This window comes from Labrus mixtus, chromosome 17 (assembly GCF_963584025.1).
Source record: "Labrus mixtus chromosome 17, fLabMix1.1, whole genome shotgun sequence".
Lineage (NCBI taxonomy): Eukaryota > Metazoa > Chordata > Actinopteri > Labriformes > Labridae > Labrus > Labrus mixtus.
In genome coordinates this window covers 6,133,248-6,160,045 of record NC_083628.1, presented here as the reverse complement: position 1 = coordinate 6,160,045, position 26,798 = coordinate 6,133,248, and the positions used below count along the sequence as shown (strand labels likewise).

Sequence of the window (26,798 nt, the reverse complement as noted above, 5' to 3'; positions counted from 1 at the left end):
TTTGAAAAAACCAACAACATGTTTTTACAAATTGTTCTGAGATTAAACAATGCCAGAAGGGCGCCGGCAGCCTCGTGGTTATGTCGCACATCGCCTGTATAGAGACTTTAGCTGTTGTCGCAGCAACTGTGGGTTTGAATCCGACCTTTGCTGCATGTCATCTGTGATATTTAAGTGTAAGGTTTACTGCTTTTCTTGCTTGGTTTCCATAACAATCTAAATTGCATTCAGGTTGATACATCTTCATATTGATTGTTTTTAATTCAAAGACAATATGTGAGACCGAGGAATGGAAACAGGTTAGGTATATGAAGATATGATTGTGACATTACTGTTGCTTTGTCTTGTCATTGTTTCTACCCCCTTCCTTCTGTTCTCTGAAGCTGGAGACCCCATGCAGAGCGGGGAAATATACGTATGTGGCCAATTGGTTTTCCTTCCATTTGACCTGTGCCATTTGAGCTCAGAAATGGCCCCATCCTTTCTGCTCCAGCGATTATCAGCGAGCCACCACGTTGACTACCCCCCTGTGCCTTACACGTGCTCTGCTTCATCTGCATATTGTAAATATGATCCGTTTTGTTCTCACTGGGCAGTGACTGTACGGCCCCGAGAGTTAAACAGGCAGGCATTAATAAGAAGTCTGTCTGCCAAAAAAACAACCTATGAATCACTCACACATTCAAAGTGACAGAGCCTCAGTGTTTGCTGCATAAATACCCACAATGCACTGTAATCAATTCAACAAAGAACTAGGGAAGAAAAACGCACACTCAATTTTATTTCTTTAACAAACTTTGAGTTTTAATATCCGTGTTCAAGAACTTGCCTACTGATGCTTTGACAGAGACAAAAGTCATGAAATAAAATACTAAGAAATACCTCCTACTAATATACCCATCCACAAGATATTAATTGAACACATTTACACCTAAACTATTCTCCTGTCATGACACTTATTTTCACATCTTACTTCTTCCTCCACTCTTAGCACTAATAGCAACATGTGGCTAGTAGTGTGTTAAATAGCCTTGTGCTTATATAAGTAAGAAAACCCGTAAGGCAAAATGTAGACAACAGAGGCACAAAGTCTAAACCTACTACCGCCCCAGGAATGGTGGAGAGAAGAAAGATGTTTCCGATGACTGCAGCTGTTACTGCTTAGAGTCGGAGTTACCCTGCAGACGGTGGTATTCCCTCAATCTGTTGTGGAGAATAAGAAGGTATACCGATAAGAGTGAATGGATGAGGGCGGATTTAGTTTTGTACAGATGTATGGAAGAATTCTTAAGGGTTCAAAGGATGCTAACCTGACAGCGTTAATCCTGATGAATCCAGAGGCATCAGACGGGTCGTAGTCTCCCTGCACGTCCATGCTGGAGTGAAACAAAAAAAAAAAAACAGGCAGGTGAGACTGATTCTCAAATTTGAAGTTCGGTAAAAAAAAAAAATGGCCAAAGAGAAACCAAGTACTCAAGGAAAAAATGAAAAAAATTGAGGGTTTACTAGTTACAGAATGATTGAAATGTTTGGTATTGTTGCAACAACATAAGAGACATGAAGCCTCGTCAACTACTGGGATAACTGGATCATTGACAATGTGCTCTTTTGAAATATTGTTCCCATCGATTTTCCTCCGAATGCTCCTCTTTAGCATTGTTTGTCCTGAATAACAGAGAATCAATACCAGGGAAGGAAAACACACGCATGTTGACGAGCCCACTAAAAGAGGCACATAACCCATTTTAAAACAATCCCATCATATCAACTCCAGAGCTAAGTGTCGATATGATTTTGTTGTCTAATGTTTCGGTTTCCTAGTTTGTGCTTCAAAAGAAGTTCATCTAAACTTATGCCGCGTCTTTCGTTTCTTTTAGGCTGCATATTGTCGAGTCTTCTGTTCTTAGTGTGTCTCACAAAAGAGTGTCCGTGTGCTGTGTAATTACAGCAGTTTCTACCTGCAGTGCTTAATACACTCCCTCACACAGCCCTCTCCTCGCTACGACACCCCCAACGCACAACGTACGGATTGCACTCATTCTTCAGAAGCACTTAGCAAAAGAGGAAATTGCCAACAAATGATAGGATAAACACTATAAAAAGAAAGACCGACAACTAAATCATCAACTCTCAATACAAGGCTCCCTACCCGGCACCTGAACACCATAATGGGCGAGTGGCCACAAAGAATATGTGTGTGTGTGTGTGTGTGTAAGCATGTGATATTTTGTGTATTCCTTTAAGAAACCCTGCAGTCTAATTGAGAGCGGAGCCAGCGGACGGCGAGGAGGGTGACATTTCTGTCTCAGATGGGTGCGGTGACGGGCTGTGTTACCACTGTGTTAATGACGCCGTTTACTGTTGCCCGTGGAGAGCCAACAGGATGTCAGCAGGGGTTTCATGCCTAATCTGCTCTGTGTGTGTGTGTGTGTGTGTGTGTGTGTGTGTGTGTGTGTGTGATTGTGACAGGTCATCAAGTCGTCACAAAAGAAGTGTGCGTGTTGAGAGAGGGACACTGACGCTCCCATGAGTATACCTGTGAGGAACAGAACATGTGAGTGAAACTTCAAGAGTTGTATTCACGATAACTTCTTTATCATGGTTCCCCCCAGACAATATTCCAAGACCCTTTTGGGCATTAAAGTTTTGGTACTCAAACTGCTGAATGTCTTTGTCAAAACAAAAAAAAAAAAAACAAGGAATAATCCAATACTGAGTGTCTAAGACATACATTTTTGTTGCCATGGTATCACAATAGGTTGCAATAATATTCGTTTATCATATCAAAGTTTAGAATTTTCCCATCGTGAGAATCCTATTGATGATACCGCTGAGGAGCTAGAGGAATATTTCATGTTTTAAAATCTAAAATATTATCGTTTTAAAAAAAAAAAGATTTTCTGATGTCTTAATGTTCAAATTAATAATTTACAAATAGTTAATAAAGTGGTCAGAAATCATAACCTGCGGCCTTTATGTTTGTATGTGTAGCTATGCAAGTTAACTCATGTTTTGCTTCAAAAACATCAACAACAACGTGTCAGCCACACATAACTCATCCCTCATTGGCAGGTTTTAAATTGTGCAATAAATGGACGTCTTCAAGCTGATCTATAACGGTTTCGGATTGGACTTCTTGTGACGGGCTCCCTTGTGAGGAGTCACTGCGCCCATCTGTCAGTGGCCTGGAGGTCTTTGTGAGGCTGCAACACAACACCTCTGTCACACATGTGTCCAAGAAATGTGTCTGTACAAGGTCAGGTGTTGTACTCGGAACACGAGCCTTTTAATAGTGAGAGTTTCTTAGCAACACAAGTTGAGAGGTCAAGTGAGTCGCACTTCATCTTCATAGTGACTCAGCAGTTATTTCTGAAATGTTTGACTGGAAGACAGAAAGCTGGGGTAAAGTAACATGCTAATATAATACGGGGTCGAAAGGGTTGAATGAATGCACAATCTGTGCTCTGTAAATATCTATTTGTCTCTGTCTTGATAACTTTCATTCATAAGATAAAAAAAAAGCCATCAGTGTTAGATTTCTTTTCTGTGTGTGTTCTGAGCTCCAGTCAAAGGATCTGAGAGGCTGACTGTGTGAGAAATCTTTCCTTTTGTCCCTCGTTCTGACCTGCTAAACTAGCATGACACCCACGTACTCTCCTTTTAAAAGCCCAGTGAAATCACCTCTTTCCTCTGGCTGAAAACCCCATTAGCTCGCTGACTTTAGGGTACAACTGGAGTGTGTGTGACTGAAGAGGAGACGGAGGGGCATATGGAGGGGTTTTTACTTTGGTCAGTGCTGAGCCTGCCCACGGGGCATCAGGGGTCAGCCCCCTGAACAAACCCACTGTTAGCAGGGCTAAGAGGGCCATGGGGGTGCAGTGGGAGGGGTTGGGGTCGGGGTCTGCCCTCCAGGAACTGATTTGGAAACTTCTCTGATGTCTTTGTGAGGCAGGGTCGGTGCAGTGCGTTGATGTGGAGGTCATAAGAGAACTTGGGCAGGCCGATCTGACAACAGGCTGGCTGCTGAACACATGTGGAATCGCTGCATTGCGCCCAGAGCAGCCAAACACAGCTGTCCGGTCAGAACAAGCACAGTGATTCACTGACGCATGGCTTCTTATGTATCCCAAGCGCACACACACACACACACACACACACACACACACACACACACTCTTTTTCTCCAGTCCTTGCTTACCTGACCAACTCTTCATTATAGAGGGACTTGGGTGACTCTCGTCCCAGGATGTAGAAGTTACCCTTGAAGACGGACAGCTGAACTTTGCCCTCCACGTTCTCCTGGGACTTGGCAATGCAGTGTCGAACAAACTCACACTCTGGACTGTACCAGAAACCTGAGGCAAGAAACATGAACATATGAATACAAAAAAGGTATGCCACAGACAAAACCCCTTCCATATAAGCATTTTCCCAGCTGATAAAGTCGACACTTCTCTGCAGAAGTTAAAATGTCGGAACAAGGAGAGTGAACAAACTTGTTCTTTCCGAGTCACATGATTAAGGGAAGTCTAAGGTACTCATGTTTTCTTTTTGTTGTTGTTAAGCCCCACCCTGTAATTTAAAACCGTTATGAAAAGTGACATTGACAAGCACATTATTGAACTCAAATTAGACATTTTTACCAAAATGTTGTCAATGTACTGTTACAATTTTGACAGTGTGCACTGCAGGAGATTTTTCTGCATGTTTTGGAAATAAAACTAAATATTATCCAATATTGGGTGCGTAGGACCTTTATTTTTGTTGCTGTGGTATCGAAAAAGGTATCAATATGGTTTGATTTTTACTAGTATGGTACTGATGTTAAAAAATTCTGGTACTGTGACCACCCTGACCAAACATGTTGAAGAGCTTTTAGAAGAGTGTAGAAACGCTGCATCCCCATTGCAAAATAATATTAAAAAAAGGACAGATTTTAAAAAACAAAATACAAACATTCTGGTGGACACAGGGCCCAAATGCACAATCTGATCATATCATCGTAACTTACCTATTTGACAAATAAAATGTCCCCTGTGTTGTTGATTTTTTTCATTTGGATTTAGACATTTATCTACATATTATATAAGTGTAATTAGACGGACCGTGACAAAAACAAGAAACAGAATGGCAAGGTGAAGAAAGAGCACCTTACTCTGCAAATCCTCCATGTGTAGCTGATTCCACAGGGCTCTGTGTGTGTGTGTGTGTGTGTGTGTGTGTATGTGTGTGTGATCCGTTCAGTTTTTCCCCCGAGCTTAAAATCTGTATCTGTGCTCTGGTCTTATTTCTGCTCCAGGTGAAGTTCACACACCTCTTTCTTTTGTCTCGTTCGGCTGCCCTGGCCCATCAGTTTTGGAGACAGATGGGCGAGGGATGTGTCTGTGTATGTTAAGAGGTCAGGAACGCCCCACTCAGCAGGGGTCCTTCTCTCATCAGCAGCTGACCTCCACCTCAACAACGGGGCCATGTTCAAAGACACAACCGCTCCCCGCTTCTGAATAGACACAATGTGGTCGACAGGACAACTACAGCTACGGGCTGCAGTTTATGGTGGTGGATTTTATTCAGTCTTGGCTTATCTGGAGATTTCATTATAACTGATTCATCATTTGGTCCATATGCTTTTCAGCAATTAAAACGTGTTTTATAGGGGGTTGATGTTTAGAAATGTCAAAATGTACAATACTAATACCATTTGATAAAGCAAGCACAAAGCAGACATGTCACATAGACCACTGCACAACCTCCTGAAAATGTTTTTTTTTTTTAATGAAATGGTGACGTATTCGTGCAAAACAGATGCAGGACAGGTGGATTGTTAACATAAGCCCCACTGCCAGCCGTCTGCCATCTATATGCAGAGCTATTAATGATTTAAACCCACAATGGGTTTAATCTCTGCCCTGCCTCTGAAGGTAGCACCTTTGTGTGTGTGTGTGTGTGTGTGTGTGTGTGAGTACTAGGCCACTTCAATTATACCCTCCAGAGAGAGGAAGGAGTCTCTAATGGCACTGATCCTATTATGAGGATGAAGGTGCAGGGGACAGGAGACCGAAGCAGAAGGGATGATTAAGACACCTGAGCCAAGAAAAGCTCGAACACACACTGAACACACAGAAACAACCAAAGGTACACGTCACTGAGCATGTCGCTTTCTCTCTTACATAAACACCAGAATGACGTTTAGCTGTCTTGACTGTAGCCCGACTGACCGGACCTTTTCGAGGCCAATCGTGACATTTATGAGAGGGAATTAAAGACCAATCAAATACTGTTAATTTTGTGGACGATTTTCTGTCTCACATGCAATTTAACACCAGCAGTGAATCTGACCACAGACAAAACAAGTGAAGAATCCACATTAGGATTACTTAAGGGAGGAACTTACCGTTGTAGACCTGCTCAGAGAACTTGACACCCAGTCCCTGTTTGATCCGACGCACTTCTTTGTCCATGGTAAAGGTCTCGATGTCCAAATGGGCTGCCAACAGAATTGTGCCTCCTGGTGTTTCATATATTCCTGAAGAATAAAAATGAGAAGATATAAGTCTTTGAACAAAATATAATAGAGGATGATGTATTTTTAATTTAGACATCAGGGAGATGTGAGCAACTTTACCAGCCTGTTTAATGTTTATCTTTAATATTCATGTTTCTTTCAGAGTGAATCAACTGGGATCCAAATAGAAAGAAGTTGATCTGTGATCCGTTTGAATCACCTCCAATGGTTCCACCACATGTGATCCGCAGATCAATGGAAATGTATCATTGTTGTGTAAAATACATTTTATGCAAATGAATCCCCGTGCAGAGTCTCAGTGAAAAGACGGCAGTGTTCAAGTAGTGCGTGGAGGTGCCATGGAGATCCTCTGAACAAACAGACAATTCAGTCGTTCTCAAGAAAACCGGTTTTGTAAGTGTTGTTATGTAAGAATACCATGTATCAAACGGCTTTTCTCCTCTCACCATGTCTGCAATTATCAGGCATGAATCAGCCGCTGGTTGTGTGTGACAACAGTCGAAAAACCTCAAGTTAGCAGCGTTATCTCACAGCCAGCAGTACTCTGCAGCCGTTAACAAAACAAACATAACCGAGCGCTGCGTTTGATTCAAGAACTGAAGACACAGTCTCTAAATGCAAATCTCTCGTTTGTCTGAATCACACTCACTGCACTGCAGGAGCAGCCAGTACACAGATACACACACATCTGATAAATGAAATGTGAGCTTAAGCTACCTGTTCAACATTTTCAAAGCTCATTGGAGAAAAAAAAAAAAAAACACGTTTTTGTAGATAACTGCTTGTATTATGAGAAGTGGAATCGCATAATAAGTGAATAAAACTGAAGATGTGAGACACAACCAAGTTGCATGAGGATGCAATTTTGACTTGTAGTGCTGCTAAAGAGCATAGTTTGAGTCATGGCAGGCCGAGGAGTACAAAGGTTTTGGAATAAATATGTTGTTTTTTTCGGCCGATCTGTTAAAAACCGTCAAATGTGACAAAAATCAATGAACTCATCCAAGTTTGTGATCTAGGATCTATTACACTTCAAGTTCTACTCTAAGCTTTTTGATTCCCCAATGAAAGACAAAGACAAAAATACAACACTCTGCATTATTCCTCCAAAACATCCCCTTTTTCTTGGTTCACCCAGCGACACCTCCATCATCATCATCATCGTCAAAAGCCAATCATTCAAGAATATTATATAAGCTATACAGCTCTATTAGCTGTCGACTATTTGACAGACAGGCCCACAGAGCAATCACACAACACGGATGAGTCTGTCCTGGGTAAATGACAGGGTAGGAGGCCCCTGCCAACCTGGAGCCTGGACCAGGGTTCTGCCTACCCTGCAATTTACCCCCTCTGGACAGGGAGGGAGGGGTGAGAAGAGAAAAGATGAGGTGGATGACAAGAGAAATGAAGCTGTCACTCAAATGTCAGCTAAAACAAAAAGAGGGCTGGGGGGGGGGGGGGGGGGGGGGACGCTAGCAGGCAGATCTGACAAGAGAAATGGGAGCTTTATCAATGACATCCATTTTTGTAAGTGCCGTTCCCCCCCCAAAGCAATACATGGTTCCTCACTTCATCTGTCAATTTGAATGATGGTCATAACGCTTTACGCTGCCAAGCTGCCACACAGATACTTCACTACAGCTAACACCAAGATCCAACATTTCAGAATGGTTGAAGTGCTCGACTGAAAACTCTTTTCAATCTCTTACAATCCGGTGAGCAGCGGAGTTCAAATCCGTGCAACCCCAAAATACACCAGCGCACACACTGGTCTTGATCTGAAAGTGGAGAAGCTCCTACTCTGTGCTTGTGGCCAAAAGCAGAGCTTAGCAACGCTGCTAATTGTCATAAGCCTCAAAAGGTTGTCACCTGAGCTAGAGCTAGCATGACTTGTGGCTTTTTTGATGATCCAAGGCCGCAGAGGGCGCGTAGGGACATTTCCGCTGGCTCTATCAGATAGAGGAGTTAAAACTGCCCTCCAACACAACTTGGCTTAAGTGCTCTAAAAGAGAGCGAGCTTAATGGAGAGGAGCAAACAATGAAACGCTATCTGGGTAAGCTCCGACAGTGGCAGTTTAGTTAAGCTTCAAGAGACAACACCCCCAGTGGTTTTTGAGGTTTTAATCTTTTATACAGGTACTGCAGGTATGCTAACCCATGCTGCAGGCCTGACGGGTCTCAGGTCAGGAATTAATTCTTCCTGAGCTGATCCCCTCTGACCCTTTGGGCAAACTGCTAGTCCTCCATAAACAGGTAACATTGGTTAAAAAAAAAAAGATCTTAGTATAGATAGGATATGCATGGAGTTTGCAATTAAGTTTTTTTTTTTTACAAAGCTGCTAAAATCAAAATAATCCTGATACAATATTATATTAAATCTGTGGACGACGATGCCATATTAGCTGATTTCACAAAGTCTAAAAAAAAGCACAAACCAAAAGTTCCTCACAGGAGATTTACTTTACTTGTATTATTATTGTTTGCTGTATCTTTACAAAGACAATACAGATCGATTGAGCCATAAAGAATGTAACGTAACCCCCCAGTATTTAAATATGAAATTATAAAACTTAACAAGTAAATAAAGTCAAATTATTCTGGAGCATTTAACAACTATTTTTGTTCCACTACATCAACCGCTGGATATAAAGCAGCTTGTTCATCATCAGAGAAAGAAAGCGCCTTTTTCCCTCTGCTTTTGATAGGTGCACATTGTCATCACTGGTGCTCAGGTCAGAGGCCTGACAGCGCCGTGACAGATGGGAAATGTTCCTCTGCCACTGTTGAATGTTTTGTAGCGCTGTGACAACATTCTTGACAAACCATTTCAATCCCCTCCGCCCCCCTGACCCCACACAAATAAAAATGACCCAACACAAATAGGTATGACATGTCCCCATTCAATCCCACCAATCATCTATTGTGCTGACATGACTGCCATCAACCCGGAGAAGACCAACATGTACACTCTGCGGTAGTTATTCAACCGCTTGGACACCTTGTGCTCCACCTCTTCCTATTGCTTCCGTGGAGGAAAGAGCTTTGATCTTTTGTTCAGCCGAGGGGAGAGAAAAGTGTGCATCCCATTTTCCAATTTCTACCTGCCAAGTTGCACCACAGCCACAGCCTGTTGGCCAGTCAATTTGCCAATCATAGCACATAGCGATGTAGGGATAAAGGAGTGTGTGTGTGTGTGTGTGTGTGTGTGAGCTTCATACAGGGACAGAACAGCTCACTGCTCTCGTGTATTAGCAGCTGTAACACATGTAGAGGTCTAACAAAAGAGCTTTTCCTGTTCCCTTTTGAAAGCAAACAGAGAAAGACAAAAACATCTCTGCATCTCTGCAGCTCTGAACATGTGAAAGAATCTGTATTTGTGTGTATCCAGTGAAGCGTGCACGCTGTCACTGTGTGTGTGTTTTCTGTAAGTGTGTGCATGCATAAATAAATTGAAGTAACTTCAGCGTCTATGATTCCAGGTGAACCAGAGTAAAAACATTTCCTTTGACGAGAGTGTGCCATCCAGCCCCCCCGCCCCCCCTTCCTTTTTCTTCATAAAAGTCGAAAATCAAGTGTGACACTTAAAGCACTCATGTAAAATAACTGCAAATGGCTTGAAAGCCCTAGATACTGAAAGGAAAGCTTCTGAATGGATGTTGAATTAAAAATATTGAGACGTGTTTCACAGTGAGTGTGAATACTTCCATCTCACTGCATTTACAGTCTATATCAGCGTGTGTGTGAGTGAGGTGAAGCCCGTCCGCTAGTTTGGCATAAATTGAAAGATTTCATGAGCGAGACCGATTAACATAAATATGATATTTGAATTCCTTACCTCGGGACTTCATGCCAATGAAACGGTTCTCTACAATGTCAATCCGACCAACACCATGCTTTCCACTGCAGACGTAAAGAGAAGGAGAGGAGAACTTTTAGTGGACACAAACTATATATAATTTACTCACTGGAAATATAATAAATTTAAATATATGCTAAAAAATGATTATGTTTCCCTTCACTATTGAAATGAATGAATGCTAAAACTGTTCTCTGTACAATAGGAGACATTAAGCCATCATAATCTACAGAAAAGGACATCTCACTTCATCAAAACTTCCACCATGAGTCACTGAAAAATGTCATTCCCTTTATTCTGAGTGGACGAGAAGTGATGCATTGTTTTAAGAAGCGATACGAGTTCAATGACGACGTCTAAAAATTAAGACATTTTACCAAAAACAACTTTTGAAGTAGACTTCTGCTAAAAATAAAACTAGTAGAGAAAACCCAGGTGGGATTTGAGTCCAGGCAAACAGACACACACACACACACTAATCCAAAGGTGATAGGCTTAACCACTGCTTGACCTCAGAGTACTATAATACATTTCTTACTGGAAGGCTTCTTTAGAATGAATTTCTAATCAATCATACAAATAAAAGCAAAGGAAGGAAGGAAAGAAAGGAAGGAAAAACTGCATTCAATATTTGCTTAGTTGACATTAGGATTCAAAGAAATGCACTTACCCAATCTCATTGAGATAAGAAAAGATCTCCAGAGGAGAAGACTTGGATTGGCCTTCCTTCTCATTGTTCACCATAACTGGCACTCCTAGAGAGAGAGATTTAAAGATTTTAAAAATGAGGAGTTCAAATTGCACTTATTCTTCGTTTTATATGACATGTATAACTTTATTGAGACTCATCTAGAACTCACAAATAAATGTTAATAAAATAAATAAATCATTCCCAGAACACAACTAGAGTCTAAATAAAAAAAACTTAACTGGCAGCAGAGCAGAAATCGAGTAGTTGTTACATTTAATAGTGCACGTTTACTTATTAATTACATACACATTTGTCTAAAAGGATTTCAGTATTATGCACTAAGCAGAATTACACATTTAATGCCTATTTACAGTATATTCCCTTCAAATTATTCCTGATTTGAAAAACTGTATACCGCAGCTTCCTCTGCAGTTAGAACCCTCAGAGTATTAAAGTGTTGATCATGTATAATAGTGGGCAAATTCTTGAGTTGTGAAAAGTAACAGTAAAATCTGACTGTTGGCATATATTATTTGAGATTTATTTTTTCTCTATTTAAGTTCCTTCAAATTAAAGTCCTGTGATGCTGATTGAGGATAATTTAATTTAATTAAATGAACAGCTTTTAACCCTCCTGTAGTCTTAGTGCATTTTTTGACGTTTAAAGACAGTTTTTGGTGGATAATTTTGGCTGTGTTGATGCATATTGCACAGATTTTGTCACAGGTGTGTATTTTGGGGTGAATTTTAAAATTTCATGATTTTTTTTTTATGTATGTTAAAAAAAATAATCACACCTTTAGTCCTTCGTCATTTTTTTATGCCATTGACTCCCATTTAAACAACATGTTTTGAGTACACTGCCATTGTGGTATGAAATTATTTTTTTATTAATTTTTTCATGGATCCATGATAGTGTGGGACTGGAATTTTAGTTTTTAACTTGTTGTAACAATGCTTCTTGGCAATCAATCCTATACCGTTGGAAAGCCGGTTTATTTCCCTTTTAAATGGTGTCATTTGTGGGATGAGCAGCAGAGCTGAGTGTGTGGGTTGCGCCCATGAAAAACGTGCCAAATCTTCTCTGCCAATGCCAAAAAGCGTATTCTGCTGTTGACTCTTGTTTGGTGTCTTTTAGTGTATTGGATGATTGAAACACAATGAATATTTGCTATGTATGGTGAGGACTGAAGTTAATAATACTAACCATTAAAAAAAATATACATTAATAGATAATTTTTCTATGGCAGTCTTTATTGGAGCATTTTTTTGGGTCGTAGGGCGAGTTGTAGGAGGGTTAAAAATAAAGCTTACGGTCAATTGCAAAAAATATTTATAGAAAACAAACTTGCCCCCCCCCTGCAGGAATTAAACGGTATCATTCACCTCCAGAACAACACTATATAGGTGCACATTAACTTCACAGAAAACAACTAGAATAAAAAAGAGCCTTTGCACAGCATCATTTAAACAGTATAGACTGTTTTGGGAAATGGATTAAAGGAAAAAAAAAAAAACACAAATGGATTTTTTTTACCCCCAACTAACCAACCTAATGCGTAAGGAGTCGGTCAAATCTGCTGACAAGCTCTCATTATGTCAGTCACTGAAATGAATAGTCATCAGCTTAAAGTGAAAACCCAATTCAAAATGAGGTGGTGAGAAAGGCTAATAAATTCAAAGGCCCTGCTCGTCTGAAAGCTGTGAAATCGTGGGCAGGCCTTTACCTAATTCAATTACTCACGCAGCTTTATTACCCATACTCTCTTCGGTGCTGAGATTTTTTTTTTTTTTTGCGCCAACAAGTTTGAGTGTTCCTGCGCATGTGCGGGAGACAAAAACCACTTGTGGATTCATTAACCATCCTCCAATTAATATGTCTCTTACACACACACACACACACACACACACACACGCACACGCACACTTTAAAATAATGACACCCACGTAAGCTCCGCACATTTCCTCTCCAGAGCCACTTAAAGCGAGTACACATCAATCACTGTCAGGGACTCTCAATGAGCAGCGTGGGGCAAAGGTGGAGGCGAGGAAACAAACATGACCCATGTGTGTTTTGAGAAGGCAATACGTCCATTTAAAGAGAGAGCACAAGGAGAGAGAGAGAGAGAGAAACAAAAATAACATCCAAAAATCTCCCATAGACTTGTACATAGTTTGGACAGGTTGGCGTGCTTGCAGCCGCCACTCAAACGGCTTTGAAGGGAAGAGCAGCACTTCTAGTCGCCTTTCAGCCAGCGCTCACAAAGCCCCGATAGGAATGACACGTGAAGCACTTGACAAATTTTTTTAGACAAGGGCTTTGTTGACGGCCCATTCTCATATCGCGGGAATCTCAGAGGCTCCCATGGAAGAAGAAAAAAGTTTCTCCCGGTGCAGGAGAGGGCAGTATGGATGATGAATTAGTAAACCCCCCTCCCAGATACCTAATAATTAGATTAAAAGTTCAAATAAATTAAGTGTCTGAACGTGGGAGTGTAGGGGCTGGCCTTTTCGTGCCTGCACTCTCTTTTTTTCCCCAGCTCTCTCCATCATGCGGGTTCGATCATTCACTGAAGGCTCTTTTTCTCCCCGTGATCCTTTTCTTCACTTTTTTTTCGCAGCCTAACAGTGCAGACAATGGGAGCGCAGACACAGTTGTAGGAAAAATTACTGCTTTACATTTTTCCTCTCTGTCTCTTTTTCCTCTCCACTCCGTTGGCATGAAAGGAGGGAGGGAAGAATTTTTTTTTTTTTTATTCATTTCAAAAAAAAAAAAAAAAAAGGAGGAGAGGAATGGGGAATGGAGTGTTTGACGGGGAAAAAAGGTTCCTGTCGTTAAATATTCTTTTTTAATCAGTGAGAAAACTTTGGTGAGAAAGGCAGGGATGAAAAGGTGGGAGGGGGAATGAAATGAAACATTCTTGTGCTGATCTTGTGCTCAGAGGGAGGAGTAGGCTCGGGCCTTTGTGTGGACAACTAAAACAGCTTTTGTCATAGGGCGCTCAATAAAAGGCACAAGGAATATGTGTGAAAACAGAGCGCAGGCCTCTAAAGAACCCGCGCAAAAAAACAGACTTTACTAGTGCAAAGCTGTTTCACAAAAGCTTCTCACATCTCCGGCTGAACTGACACCAACCTACTTGTTTTTATAGTTAAACATTTTCTTTAGGGAGCTGGTAAAGTGAGATCTGAACTTTTCAGCACAGATTCTACTTGACTTCTGAAAGGTTTTTTTTTTTTTAATTTGCACTTCAGGCAGCTTAACTGGTCACAAAAAATAACCACTGAATCTTCTGCCAACCTTCTGAACTTCTCTCAATTACTATGAGAGCTCATAAAAACTGCCATCGAGCCCACATGATCAGAGGAGCTAGTGTCTCTCAGCCAATTGATGTCAGTGGTCTGCAGCCCACACCAGTACCCAGGGATGAAGGGACATCTGTGCCTTTTGCCCCAGGCCTGGATGTTTCTTGCCATTTTCTCTTTGCACAAACATGTGACACTTTCCTCTACTCAGCTCGTGGCGATATATCTAATGAGCGTCTCTCTGGCCCCTCAGGGCTTGGTGTATTAGCTGGACTTAATGCTTCCGGCCTGCATACGTGCCCCAGGGCTAAACACGGCAGCTTTGGACCTAGTAATGCTGTGAAGGGTTAAGGATAAGTCTGGGTGGTCAGGAATGGTGATAAAGTGCAACCGGGTCAACATGAGAGCTGTAGCCCTGCAGCGATAACCATCATGTTAAGTAACATGAAGAGAGAGAGAGAGTGAAGACGGACGCTATTACTTACTGATGCAGTATCAGAACAGAAATCATTCTGCAAGCGCACACACTGAATCTTCTTTTTCAGTGTGTGCACATTATAAACAACCAGCAAAGCTAGTCCCTTTAGCTTCCTTTTTTTGTTATTTTGTTAGATAACAAACCTGTGCATATCTGTATTTTATTCCACATGAAAGCACAGATTTTTTTTGTAGATTAATTGCCCTAAATTCTGATTATATTTAAAGATATATGGATGCAATCATGTTACATTCAATAGAGAGTACCTGACACATTTCACAAATACAGGTGTGTTTTTAGTTTGATGTCGAGAAGAAAATATTGTTTTTTTATGTACTTCAAATCCAGTTGTATCATTTGCATATTAAGGAAAGATAGAATGTAATATCTAACTAATCAAATTAGTGATTTTTTATTATTTTAATTAAAAGCTAAAATAATTAATCAGTTCTTAGCTCTCATAAAATATAATCAAACTTTTTGTTGCATATTTCATGCTTTAGTCTCCATTTCTGATCAGTGTATTAAATAGAATTATAACACACACACACACACACAATCACACATATACAAATATATATGTGCACACATGTATATATAAATAAATATTTAAACATATTGAACCACCTCTTCCTCTTTTTTCTCTAATTCTAGTGTCTCCTTTTTAACTGTAATTTATCCATCTTGATGCTACGTTTTGTAAATGAAATGTTTTGTCTGAGAAAGACACTTAAACTTAAAATAAATACTTCAATAAAAAAGATTTACATAAAATAAAAAGGAATATGTAAGATAAAAATAAAACCCCAAGGCTTGTTTTTCCTTGTACACTGTAAATTCAGTTTCAGAAGCTACAAAGGTTGTATGAATTATTATTTTCTTTAAACCCTGACTAAGTGAAGAATGAACAGGTGACACACGCTGCAGCTACAAACCATTTTTGAACTGTATCTCCAGAACATCGGCGACGTTGGGAGAATCTTCAGGGTTCTTGGTCATCAGGTACATGTCAGTCGGAGCATGACTCTGAAAAACACACAGAAAAAAAACACACACACACTCATTGTCTCTATTTCACACACTCTGTTCCTCTTGTTGAATAACTAGGACCCTTCGGAGACCTCATCACAGACGAGCGCTGCAAATAAAGAGACAATTGTCCAAGGTGATAACGGACAACTGGAGACGAGGCGGGGAGAAGAAAAGAGAGGATGAAGCGTGAAAAAGAAGAAACCTAAAAACACCATCAGGGGATGAGACAAAAAAAAAATCGATGTTCCATTTTGCTCCTCTATTTGGTTTCATTTTCCCTGCGTGGCCCTTCACCACAGGGGAAGGTGGGAAAAAAGGGATGAGGCGAGGGGAAGAGTGGGAAAGGGCAAACAGAAGAAATGACTCACATCCTAAAGAATAGTGAACACTTGACAAGTCAAAACATACATCATACTACGACAGCAGCAACACTATGATCTCTTTAATATTCTGCCTTTCAGATCTGCTGCTTCAATCACGTGTCTGCAGCTTTATCCTGCCCTTCCTCTTATCGTCCAGATTTGATTTCCTGAGTGACGTTTCCCATCTCTTTTCTTCACAAATGAAGAACTCTGATTAAAGGGCATCGCTCAACAAAGCCATAAACTCCATCCCTTAAATCCACTAAAGTTGTCCTGGGTGACAGACGTTAGTCGTTTTTCCAGTTGGGGAGAGCCGGGAGCGATTTCAGTAAGTCATAGTCGGGACCTAAAAGAGCGTGGCGGTCTGACGTGTCTGCCCAGCGATGTGGCCCTCCAACAATTACACAGCATTAGGACAAGACGATGGCCAATGTCTCCTGAGCTGAGGCAAATTGCAGGGGGACTATGCAAAATAACTACTGGGTGCATTTAAATGGAAAGCTTTACCAGACACTAAATCATCATACAATAACTAATCGGCATCTGCTGGTCGCCTGTCACTGAGGAGAAAACGAGCAGCGCAATCACTTTCCTTCCTTTTAACTAAACACCAAAATTGACTGGGACGGCGGACGTCTTCCTCTCCTTTATTTTCTGCCTCAGTGCCCTGAAAGATGCCAAATGAGAGCGAGCAGGAGAGGGGTGAAATGACTCCCCTAAAAGGCCTTTTGATGCATACTCTTTGAGGGGGGGGAAGATGTACTGAATTTTAAATACCAGGGAATAAAAAAAAAGTGTACGTTTCCTGTAGTGTGTTTTGCTGGTTGTAAAAAAATGTTTTTTTTTTGTTTAATTCAAATGTGATATAGCTGTTAGCTTTGACAGTATTTTTTGGTGTTACATTCCTAACACACACAGAAGCTCAAAGGCAGTAAATAAAGTACCTTATCTGACATCTTATGCATTCATTCAAAAAAAAAAGTTACAGATTTAGTCTGTGTTGTAAACAGATCAAATATCTCCAAACAAATATATGAACTTCAGGATTTTTAAATAATAGAAATGTTTCTTTTAGAGGGGCTTTAATACCTAGAATATAAAAGTAATAAGTCAAGTGTGTTATCATACTGATACACAGAGAAAACCGTGATATACATATTTTTTTTAAATGTATACAAATTCATGCTGAGTCATTTTTGAAGGCTCATACTCCAACAATAAGAGCGTGAACTTAAAATGCAATTGGATACGAATACAGAAGAGAAAGGAGGGGAATAGGCTTGTTTCCAGCGAGCGCGAGATCAATGCATTTCAATTCAAACCCCCTGCAGGTGGACCTGTCCCAAAGCCATGGCCCTGAAAGAGGGGAAAAAGGTAGAGGCAGAGGAGGCGGGGGGTGCAGGGGGGGTATTGGTGGGAAATGGGGCATGAAGCGCACCATCATGTAGCACTGAGCAGCTCCTTTGGCAGCCTTTGCTTCTGCCATATTGTTGTGCTAAACGTGGCCCATACAGCAAAGAAGGCTGAGGCATGAACTTAAAGCAAGTAAATTTCTATCTTTCCACATATTAGCTGCCTCATTGGTTTTCAATCGAAGCCAATGGAGCCAAAAGAAGGCAGAGGTGGCAGGAGAGAGAGGGAGGGAGGGAGGGGAGGGGGGAAGGAAGGGAAGGGAAGGGAAGGGAGAGCCGAGAGTGAGACAGAAGAGAAGAGAATAGTAAAAACATCTTTGGGGCAATGGGTCGGAAATGAAGCTTAAATCACAACGTTTCAAGTCTGTCCTTCTTTTTAAGATGCAAACATGGCAAATTGAGATCAAAATAAAACAATACATGCACGATGGGCTGGAAGGATATTTATATTCTTAACACCCAGGATGTTTTGGTTAATGTTAGAACCTCAGTTGAATGTAATGAGGACAACACACTCCACAGCTACAGTGAAGATGCACACAGGGAGCTCTCGCTGAGTGTCGCAGGTCAGACCAATCAGACCTAAGGGCAGCCGAAAAGGCACATGACAAACACTGACCCTCTTTGCTTCAAAGCACACATACACCTACAAGCCCACTTCCTCTACCCTAAAGGCAAGCCTTCTGTCAGTCCATCTCTGCAGCCAGCCATGCGACCGGCAGAAAAAAAACGAGTTATCATTTCCTCTAGGTGAGCAGAGGCTTGGCGTTACGCTCCTTTACTCTTGGTCAACGCGAGCAGTGGCCCGTCAGCTCCCTGATCAAAGAGCGGAGCAGGCACAAGGAAGCTACTTGACAGGGGCTATAATTAAGACAGAGGTGATGTTTTAATGATTCGGGACGAGTGTCAGGCTGCCTCAGGCTGCGTGCCGACCGCTCATGTGTGGAGGGACAGAGACAGAGGGAGGGGATGCTGAGGAAGCTGCAGTGTGTGGAGCCATCCAACAAGTGACATACTGCTGAAAGTAAAGTCAACATTCTGGCCTAAGGTTTTGATACTGCATGTTTGAAAGAAAAAGAGAGAGCACTGTGTATGATGCAATTGAAGGAATTTTCCTGCAATTAAAAAGTTTGATTTTTTTGTCGTATCATATCAAAGTTTAAAAGTCTGATACCATGACAACCACATTCTGGACAATGATACAAATCTGACCTGTTCATGGTGAATAAATTAACAATTAATCACTAGTAAGTATTTTGATTAAAAACACTTTTAAAATTAAAGGAGCAACATTTACGGAATTAAAAAAACTCTGGAAATCTCATCATATTACGGCCAACTCTGACTTCAATAGTTCAATAGTTCCCGACAAATGCTCATCACTTTCCAACATTGCCCACAGTGATCAAAAACAAGCAGAGATACTGCAGGGACGTTTGGCAGAGTCTTTTAAATCCTTCTCAGATCGATAGTTTATTTTTTTATATCGCCGTACCTTCAGTGAAACAAACCCAGAATCTAAAATCAGAGGTAAATAAATCTGGCTCTGACTCATGGGAGACCGTATTCAACATGATAATAAGACATCTAAAGTTGCCCTGGGTGCACGTCTTCACATTAGGTTAACTTCACCAGATGGAGGTGAGTAAATCAAAAGAGTCACAGCGCCATTGTGTTACAGACGGGGAGGTTTAGGGTTATCAGGAAGGATACAGTGTTAATCATAGAGTAACCTGAACTCTGCAGACTCTTATCTACAGGAGAACATATGAGCGACCATTTGGACATTTCCTAATCTGACTGTGTCTGAGCAGAGAGGGGCCTTTGTACCACAGGTGGGGGGGGGGGGGGGGGGGGGCGTCGGGGGTTTGAATAGTTGAGGTCCTCCTTGAGCCTTAAGGGCTGTAACTGAAGGAGAGCCTGATACAGAAAGGAGATACCAAGAACAAGGTGACCAAGGTGACCTCTTTAAGATGACCTTCCTGATTGAGGAGAATCCGTCCTGTATGTTTAAACATTTAGTGAAGTTTTACACACTGAGCCCTTAGAATAACCAGTATTCATATTATTTTCCTGATTTTAATGGAATGTAATCTCATGTTTGAGCGAGAAATTGCAAACAAACATTACTACGTTGTTATTGTTGTGATGATCCAACTGACCCTAATTAACAGAATGACCGGGGGCTTTGGCTACTGAAAATTACTCTTCAGTACGAGCTTATTCAAAGTTCAAGATATCATTTTTGTGCCCGGGGTAATGTATTCAAATCCTTTTACCATTCTGGACCCATGCACCATAAATATTTCATTGTATTTAATGCCATTAATCGATTCAATATCGGAGTAAATGGTCCAACACAAAACCCCTGAATGAAATCAGTTACACAATACTGTCATCATGCATCGCTATGCTATTGAGCCGGTTGGTCTCATTCTTTTCAAAACATTTCTCCACAGGCCGACCGCTAAAGAGCCAGCGGAGGGGTGGGAAAGGGACGGAGAGAGAGATGGAGGTCTGTGAGTTACAGTGGCCCTGCCCCTGCATCTCCACTCCAGCAGCGGGGGACCCCTCGCCTCCCTGTGACACCCAGTCCATTGGGAGACTCATCTGTCTGGCGCGCTGTCTTTGTACTTTACTGTTACTGGTGACATTTTGGTGTCACGGTGTCACGATGAAATGGCTCCCCTCCCACGTTGCAGCCTGCGGCGGCGCAACAAGTGGAACAATGAGGTCCCGAGGAGTTGGGGCTGGAACTCAGGAGGCCCCAGCTGGGCACAACGCCCTAACCCTTCCCCCCTCCCTGGCTCCCATGAAATCGGGAATTAGTCGAAGCGTTGCTGACGACAAGTCAGTGTCTGTGTGTCCCAGGCTCTTCCCAGGGCCCAGCGAGGACCCTGGGCGAGGAAAGACAGAGACACAGACACAGCAACTGAGGATGGGAGCTTTGGGGGTCACCAAGGGCAACCTGTATGTACAGCCTTAAACTCTGACCCCAGCAGAGATCAAACTCTGTCTCACCCATGGCACTGTGGGAGAGTGAGTTGTGTTTCACTCTGGTGGGACTGGCATGGGTCAGTCGAGGGAAGAGAAGCCTGAATGCTGTGTTATTTTAACGCTCATTCAAGATGGATTATACATCTCGACTGTATGAAAATATGATGCGTTTTCTCACTCAGCTTTGTGTGCACGAGAGGAGGACGAAGGAGAAAACTGAATGTATTTAATCGTCAATTGTACCGATTATAAAAACGATTTCTGTGCAGGCGGACAAACGTTCTGTGTAAATGACTGTCATCGATTTCTCTGTTAGGCGCTAGATTACATCAAATACAAAACACTTTAAGATCTAAACTCTTCAGATGTTTCAGTACAATCTAAAGATATTTCACCTGCAAGTCTTCAAGTCAACATTTTCCTTTCATCTGGATTGATTAAAGTCAACATTGATAGTAGATCTAGAAATGTATGAAATAAGTTATATTTAACACAACACGTATTGTAAGAGAGGGGGATTTCAGTGCTTATTCATGACAGTGTTCAGGTTTTAGTAATCAGAAAGGTGTCAGTTTCAAATACGTAGAAAGGGGTTTCCCTCTTGATTGGTTTAACTGTACATTTCACACCCTTTAAAAGGTGACAAGCCAAGGGCGGCAAAGGACAAAGAGAAAAATGTTTAACTTGTATTACCTTAGGATTCTCCAAGATCCCAGACTCATAGCTGTTTAAAAGAAAACATGATAATGTTAATATTTTTTGTGATTTAAAGACGGGATATTGAAAAAGGAACCAAAGACGGAGCATCACTCCAGGCCTACACACCTTACATGCATGAGGTTTGCGTCCATGCTCCAGGGTGCCTTTGGAGTGACGGGCACAGGGATGCCATGTTTCTACAATGTGACAGAGAGAGATGACATGTTACATACTGTTTACCTTAAAGCTTACTGCACCTGAAGGTAAGGGGAGAGACTTTAAAATATATCTCTTTGTGGAGAAAGTTCTGACTGCAAGAAGCCAAGTAAACTATTTCCAGCGGCTGGTTTTTGACATGCTGTGTAACTAAAATACCTCTTTCCCTACATTGCTTTTGTCTCTAAGAGTCCACACTGGGAAAAAAAAGAAAACAATCAACTGAGGAAGGTGTTCTTTTCTTTTTTGTATCTTCAAAAAGAGAAGTCAACAATTCAGTGTTTTAAGATTGCATGTTTCTAAAATACTCCACAGGCCAGTGAAAAGAGTGGATTTGAATTAAACATCATGACCGCCCTCTAGTGGTGAAAATTGGTATAGTTCAGGTTTAACGTGACCGCTGGAACAAACAGCATCTGAATGTGTGTGGTCTATGTCACCAAAAAAATAAGGAGGGTTGACCTAAAAATCTAAGGGAGAGGGTAGGGAGGTAAAACGAATCTTTAGTACAGGCTTGTAAATCATTACACAAGATGAAGGCAATTTTGTTCTCTGTTTTCAAAAGCTGCGGTTGGGAATAAGGGCTTACTGGAAGGTGTGTGAGGGATTGCAAAAGAAGAAATAAATATTGCGAGAGTCCTCACAGAGTTAACGTTAACAACATATCCAGAATGACTTGTATAGCATTTGGAAAGTAGATTTAAAAAATCTAGGCTATAAAGAAAAATAAGATTATATTTGGTGCATTAAAATACACAAAACCGATATTTCTGAATGTTTTTGTACAAATGTCTTTTCTCTTTTTTTCATTGCAACTTTGAGCTTGCCCTAAATGCTTCAGATGAATTCAAATTTGTGACAAATTTCAAATGTTACACTTTTTAAAAAATCTTGTGATTTTGACAGTCGGGTGTAGTTACCTCCGCATATTCCATCAGGTCCTTCCTCCCCTTGAAGCGGTTGTAGAACTCGGGGATCCTCCATGGTGCGATGATCTGAACACAAGCAGAGAGAGTTAGAGAGGCGGACAGTACATTTCATTACATCCACACAGCAAACTTACCTTCACTTCAGGGTAGAGGGCGTAGCATGTGAGCTCAAAACGGACCTGGTCATTCCCCTGAAAAACACATCACAGAATGATTGAGTTACGTACCACATGTGAGGTGAGTCGATTTAATACACATCTGTATTTAGCTTTAGCCTGAAACTGTGACCTTCATTGTCATTGCTATATTTTTACTGTAGTATATTTGATCAACGAAGTTTCCTTAATCTTGAATGATCCGTGGTTTAAGAAAGCATCCTTCCCTGCTTGAGTGTCTATTCCTATAATTCCCTGTTCATTGCGGTTTCTTTAAAATGTTAAACATAATTACAAAATGTAGTGCAAAACATTGTAATTATGTAAATACCTGGAATAAAAAGAAAAAACACATTTTTAAATGAAATGCTAAGACATAGCTGAATGTGATACAAAGCATTTCTTCAGGTCTGTATTTAAACTTTATGATGTGGTATATGTCTCCCCCTACAGGCAAAATATCAAAACTGCATGTTAATCAAGTCTCAATTTCAGGACTAGTATGCCAACTAACATTAATTCTAGTAAATCAATATCCATTCAAATAAACTTTCAATTTCACCAACAGTAGCTCTTTGGCACACAGACTTTAGTTCTCTTCTTTTTTTCATCTCACTTTTAACAGTTGTTGATACCACATCATAAAGTTGAAATATAGACATTAGTCATACTGATGAACGTTATGTGTCACGCATTTTCATTTCAACTGCAGTGACTCATTTCATTTAACTGGTGGTTGAGGAACTAGAGAAGTGAATATCTGTGCTGACATCTGTTTCAGTTTCATTGAAAGCATTCATTCACTGTCAAAGAATAGATGACCGACAAGAGGAAAAGTATAGTTTCTGAATGAGAGGGGCGTGGGAGGTGGGTGTGGGTGTGGGGGGGGGGGGGGGGGGGGGGGGGGGTGTTATGGCTCCGGGGTGAGCAGGTTTCTGAAAAACAGTAGCAGTTAAAAAAAAAGTTAATGTTCAAACCCTGAAAACACATGGCCTGTTCAGAGTCTGGGCAGTGGCCTTGTTAACTAGTTTATGTTTGAAAGAGACAGACTGAAGCATATTTGTACATCAGGCACAGAGCATATTATTACAACGTCTCGAATACAAACCAGAAAAAGTCAATCATCTTTAAATATACTTAATTTAGGTGCTGGGAGTCAGTCATTTTAGCAGTGTAATTCCCTCCCATCTCTTGTGTCTTATCTACCTTTCCCGTGGCACCATGGGAGACAAAATTGGCACCCTCCTTTCGTGCGATTGCCACCTGACGGCGAGCGATGCAGGGTCGTGCTACAGAAGTGCCGAGCAGGTATCGGTCCTCGTAGACGGCATTAGCTTGAACTGCGGGCCAGATGAAGTCCTCCACAAACTCTTTACGAAGGTCTTCGATGTAAACCTACACAAGACACCGAAACCAGGGCACAGAAACAAGGCTTTGTGTTAAATCTAGGATTGTTTTCTTCTCAGGGTCATTTTTATGTGAGAAATGTTAAATGAATTATTCATGAAGTATTTTCCCTCCCTTGAGAGGAAATAACTGGCGATTGTTTGCCACAGAGGAGCTTCGTCTGACACTGTGAGTATGTGATGAGAATCCAGCAACCTTTGCTCACTCACGAGTCAGAGTCGAAGAGCTACTGATTCCCACTAATGGAAGAATTCTATGACTTTGCACAGGCTTGAAACATGCTACAGTTAAATCTAATGAGCTGTGTTGAGTCAAACCATGAACAAATATGAAGAGGATTAACGAGTTTGACATCTTCCTGCAGAGAGATCGATCTTCAGATGAGCAGTCGGACGATCAGTGTCACACCAATAAAGCATCGTCTTTGCAGCACATTTCAACAAAGTTACAGACATAAATCACATTAAAAAAAAAAACGTACAAAACACAGGTCAACAGATCCATGGTTACAGAGCAGAAAGCATCTACGACCTCATGCATTGTTCATGGGAAAAAAGTAAAAGCAGCATGTTGGCTGTCAAACGAGCAAGAAAAGAAAAGAGACAATTAGGCGTTTCCTCATGTTTTAATAAGGCTAGTATTAACCTGCCTCTGTTTCTTTGTAAGATGATCATACTGGTATAGTATCTGTAGTTGGTATCAGAATTGTTATCTTGGGGGGGGGGGGGGGGGGGGGGGGCAGTTCCTACTCTATCCACTTTCCTATCCAATACAGGCAAAAAGCCTGAAAATATTTTTAAAAAAAGGGAATTTGACGTGCCGGTGGCCTAGCGGTTACGTTGTGCGCCCCATGTTCAGAGGCTAAAGTCCTTGTCGCAGAGAACGTGGATTCGAATCCCACCTTGTCCCTTTGCTGCGTGTCATCTCCCACTCTCTCCTCCCAACACTTCCTGTCTCTCTTCAGCTGTCCTTTCCAATAAAAGGTGCCCAAAAACATAACTTAAAAAAAAAAAAAAAAAAAAAAAAAAGAACATCCGTTTTATTTTGTTTTGTCTTGATCTCTTTTCAATCAATAGACTCCTGAGTCTGTCAATAAAGATGATGATGTTAATGTAACTTACAAATAGACCATGCGTTTGTCTAGCTCAAACTCATTAAGCGATATCGTTTACACTATTGTGTTGCCTTAAATCAAGCAACAACTTGAGGATCTAAAATGTTTGTTTCACATTTTTTCCTACACTCATTTTCTGCCATCTCCCTTCTGTGTAATGACAGCCAATATGAAATATTATTCAGGACATTTTCAAGTGTAGGAACATGCAAAAGTTACTGATGTTGTCATCATACGTCTCCTTGTTTCTTACCTTCTTTGCACCGAGTTTTTCTGCCTTTTTCTGAGCAGCTTCAAAGTCTTCATCTTGCCCGATGTTGGCCTTTAAAAAAAAAAAAAAAACACATCTAGTTAAATATCAAACACACAAACCTGACACTGTTAACATGAGTTTATCAATGAATATAAACTTTACTGCTCAAACTGCATCATGGTTTAAAAATCAAAGTTTAAGTTATTTCAGTTTACAGTTCCTGTGGAATAAAACGAAGCTCTGTGCACTCGAACAGCATCGTGACTGTGCAAGTCTTAATTCTGAAATCATCATCTAGTTAATCAGATCACGTCTGTTGAGTAGATGGAACATCCTGCCTCCCAGTAATTCATGTGCATGAGCACAATCTCAGGGCTGGACGTTCTCTATTTCCTGGGATGAACACTTAAGGGAACTCAAGGGAATTTTATTGCAATGACACCATACTGATCGTGTAAACAGCTGTAAAAATCATCACCACAAATACTGTTTCTTTGGCATCTTTTTTTTTTTTTTTTTTTACAGTTTTCCATTATTTATAATTCACAGTTTTTGTGATGGTAAAAACAATCTATTTAAGCATAGTCCCATTTGATGCTGCAATTAAATATGAAATTGCAGCTGCACAATTTAATTTTCTATTTAATTTGACTTGTCAACTACACCTGCATTACATATAATTAAATTCTATTTGACATACAAACGGTAACAGCCTAAATCCAAACTTCACCAGTGTAATTATCATGCCTGACAGTTTATGGATCCTGATTTCTTTGTCCAGTCGAAACAAGTGAAGAGCTTTCAAAAAAATTATGATGAAAGACAATAAATCATCAATTGGATGTGCTTGCTATTCTTCTTCTTGTACCCTGGAGAGCTGAGGCCAAAAACATCCAGAGGGGTTTCACCTAGCATGCCATGGCAGTGACCTATAGACCGGCGCCCATCCCCCACTCAGACCTCCAGAACCACTGAATGAAAAGTTGGACAACAAGAAAATCTGCATGCGAGGCAGTTCAAAACTGCCACCGGGCAAAAAGTAAATCCAGTCAGATTTGCGTTGGCATTATATCAGTGAATCCTGGTGGTTAACGGGTTCTGTAACAAAGATAGGTATGATTGCATCAGCTGTCCAACGAGAACAAATCACAAAACCGCCAAAGCAAAAGCAGCTGGCAGGAAGCACAAACTGTGACACCTGTTGAACAAACACTTTTCTTTAAAACTTACCAAGTATGTGATGACATCGTAGCCCTGTTCCTTCAGCCAAACGAGAATGCAGGATGTGTCCAGTCCACCGCTGTATGCCAGAACCACTGTACCTTTAGACATGATGACGGCTGCTGGGTGCAACAGGAAGAGAAA

General features: G+C 41.0%; 2 protein-coding genes and 1 long non-coding RNA gene across 3 annotated transcripts in view; 1 reads left to right on the top strand and 2 right to left on the bottom strand.

Annotated features, from left to right (window-relative positions):
- Positions 1 to 26,798, top strand: part of bbln (bublin coiled coil protein) — a 68,778-nt gene that overhangs the window by 18,132 nt on the left and 23,848 nt on the right. The window lies entirely within an intron of this gene.
- LOC132992685 (uncharacterized) overlaps positions 1 to 26,798 on the bottom strand; it is a 93,531-nt gene that overhangs the window by 62,904 nt on the left and 3,829 nt on the right. The window lies entirely within an intron of this gene.
- On the bottom strand, positions 243 to 26,798 carry ass1 (argininosuccinate synthase 1). The gene is made up of 14 exons (XM_061061091.1): positions 26,664 to 26,798; positions 25,434 to 25,502; positions 23,866 to 24,054; positions 22,639 to 22,695; positions 22,496 to 22,570; positions 21,486 to 21,556; positions 21,354 to 21,384; positions 15,793 to 15,883; positions 11,053 to 11,137; positions 10,362 to 10,426; positions 6,392 to 6,523; positions 4,199 to 4,355; positions 1,311 to 1,376; positions 243 to 1,203 (listed from the first exon to the last, which is right to left on the bottom strand). The coding sequence occupies exons 1-14, from the start codon at positions 26,763 to 26,765 to the stop codon at positions 1,155 to 1,157; spliced, it is 1,239 nt and encodes a 412-aa protein (XP_060917074.1). The 5' UTR covers positions 26,766 to 26,798; the 3' UTR covers positions 243 to 1,154.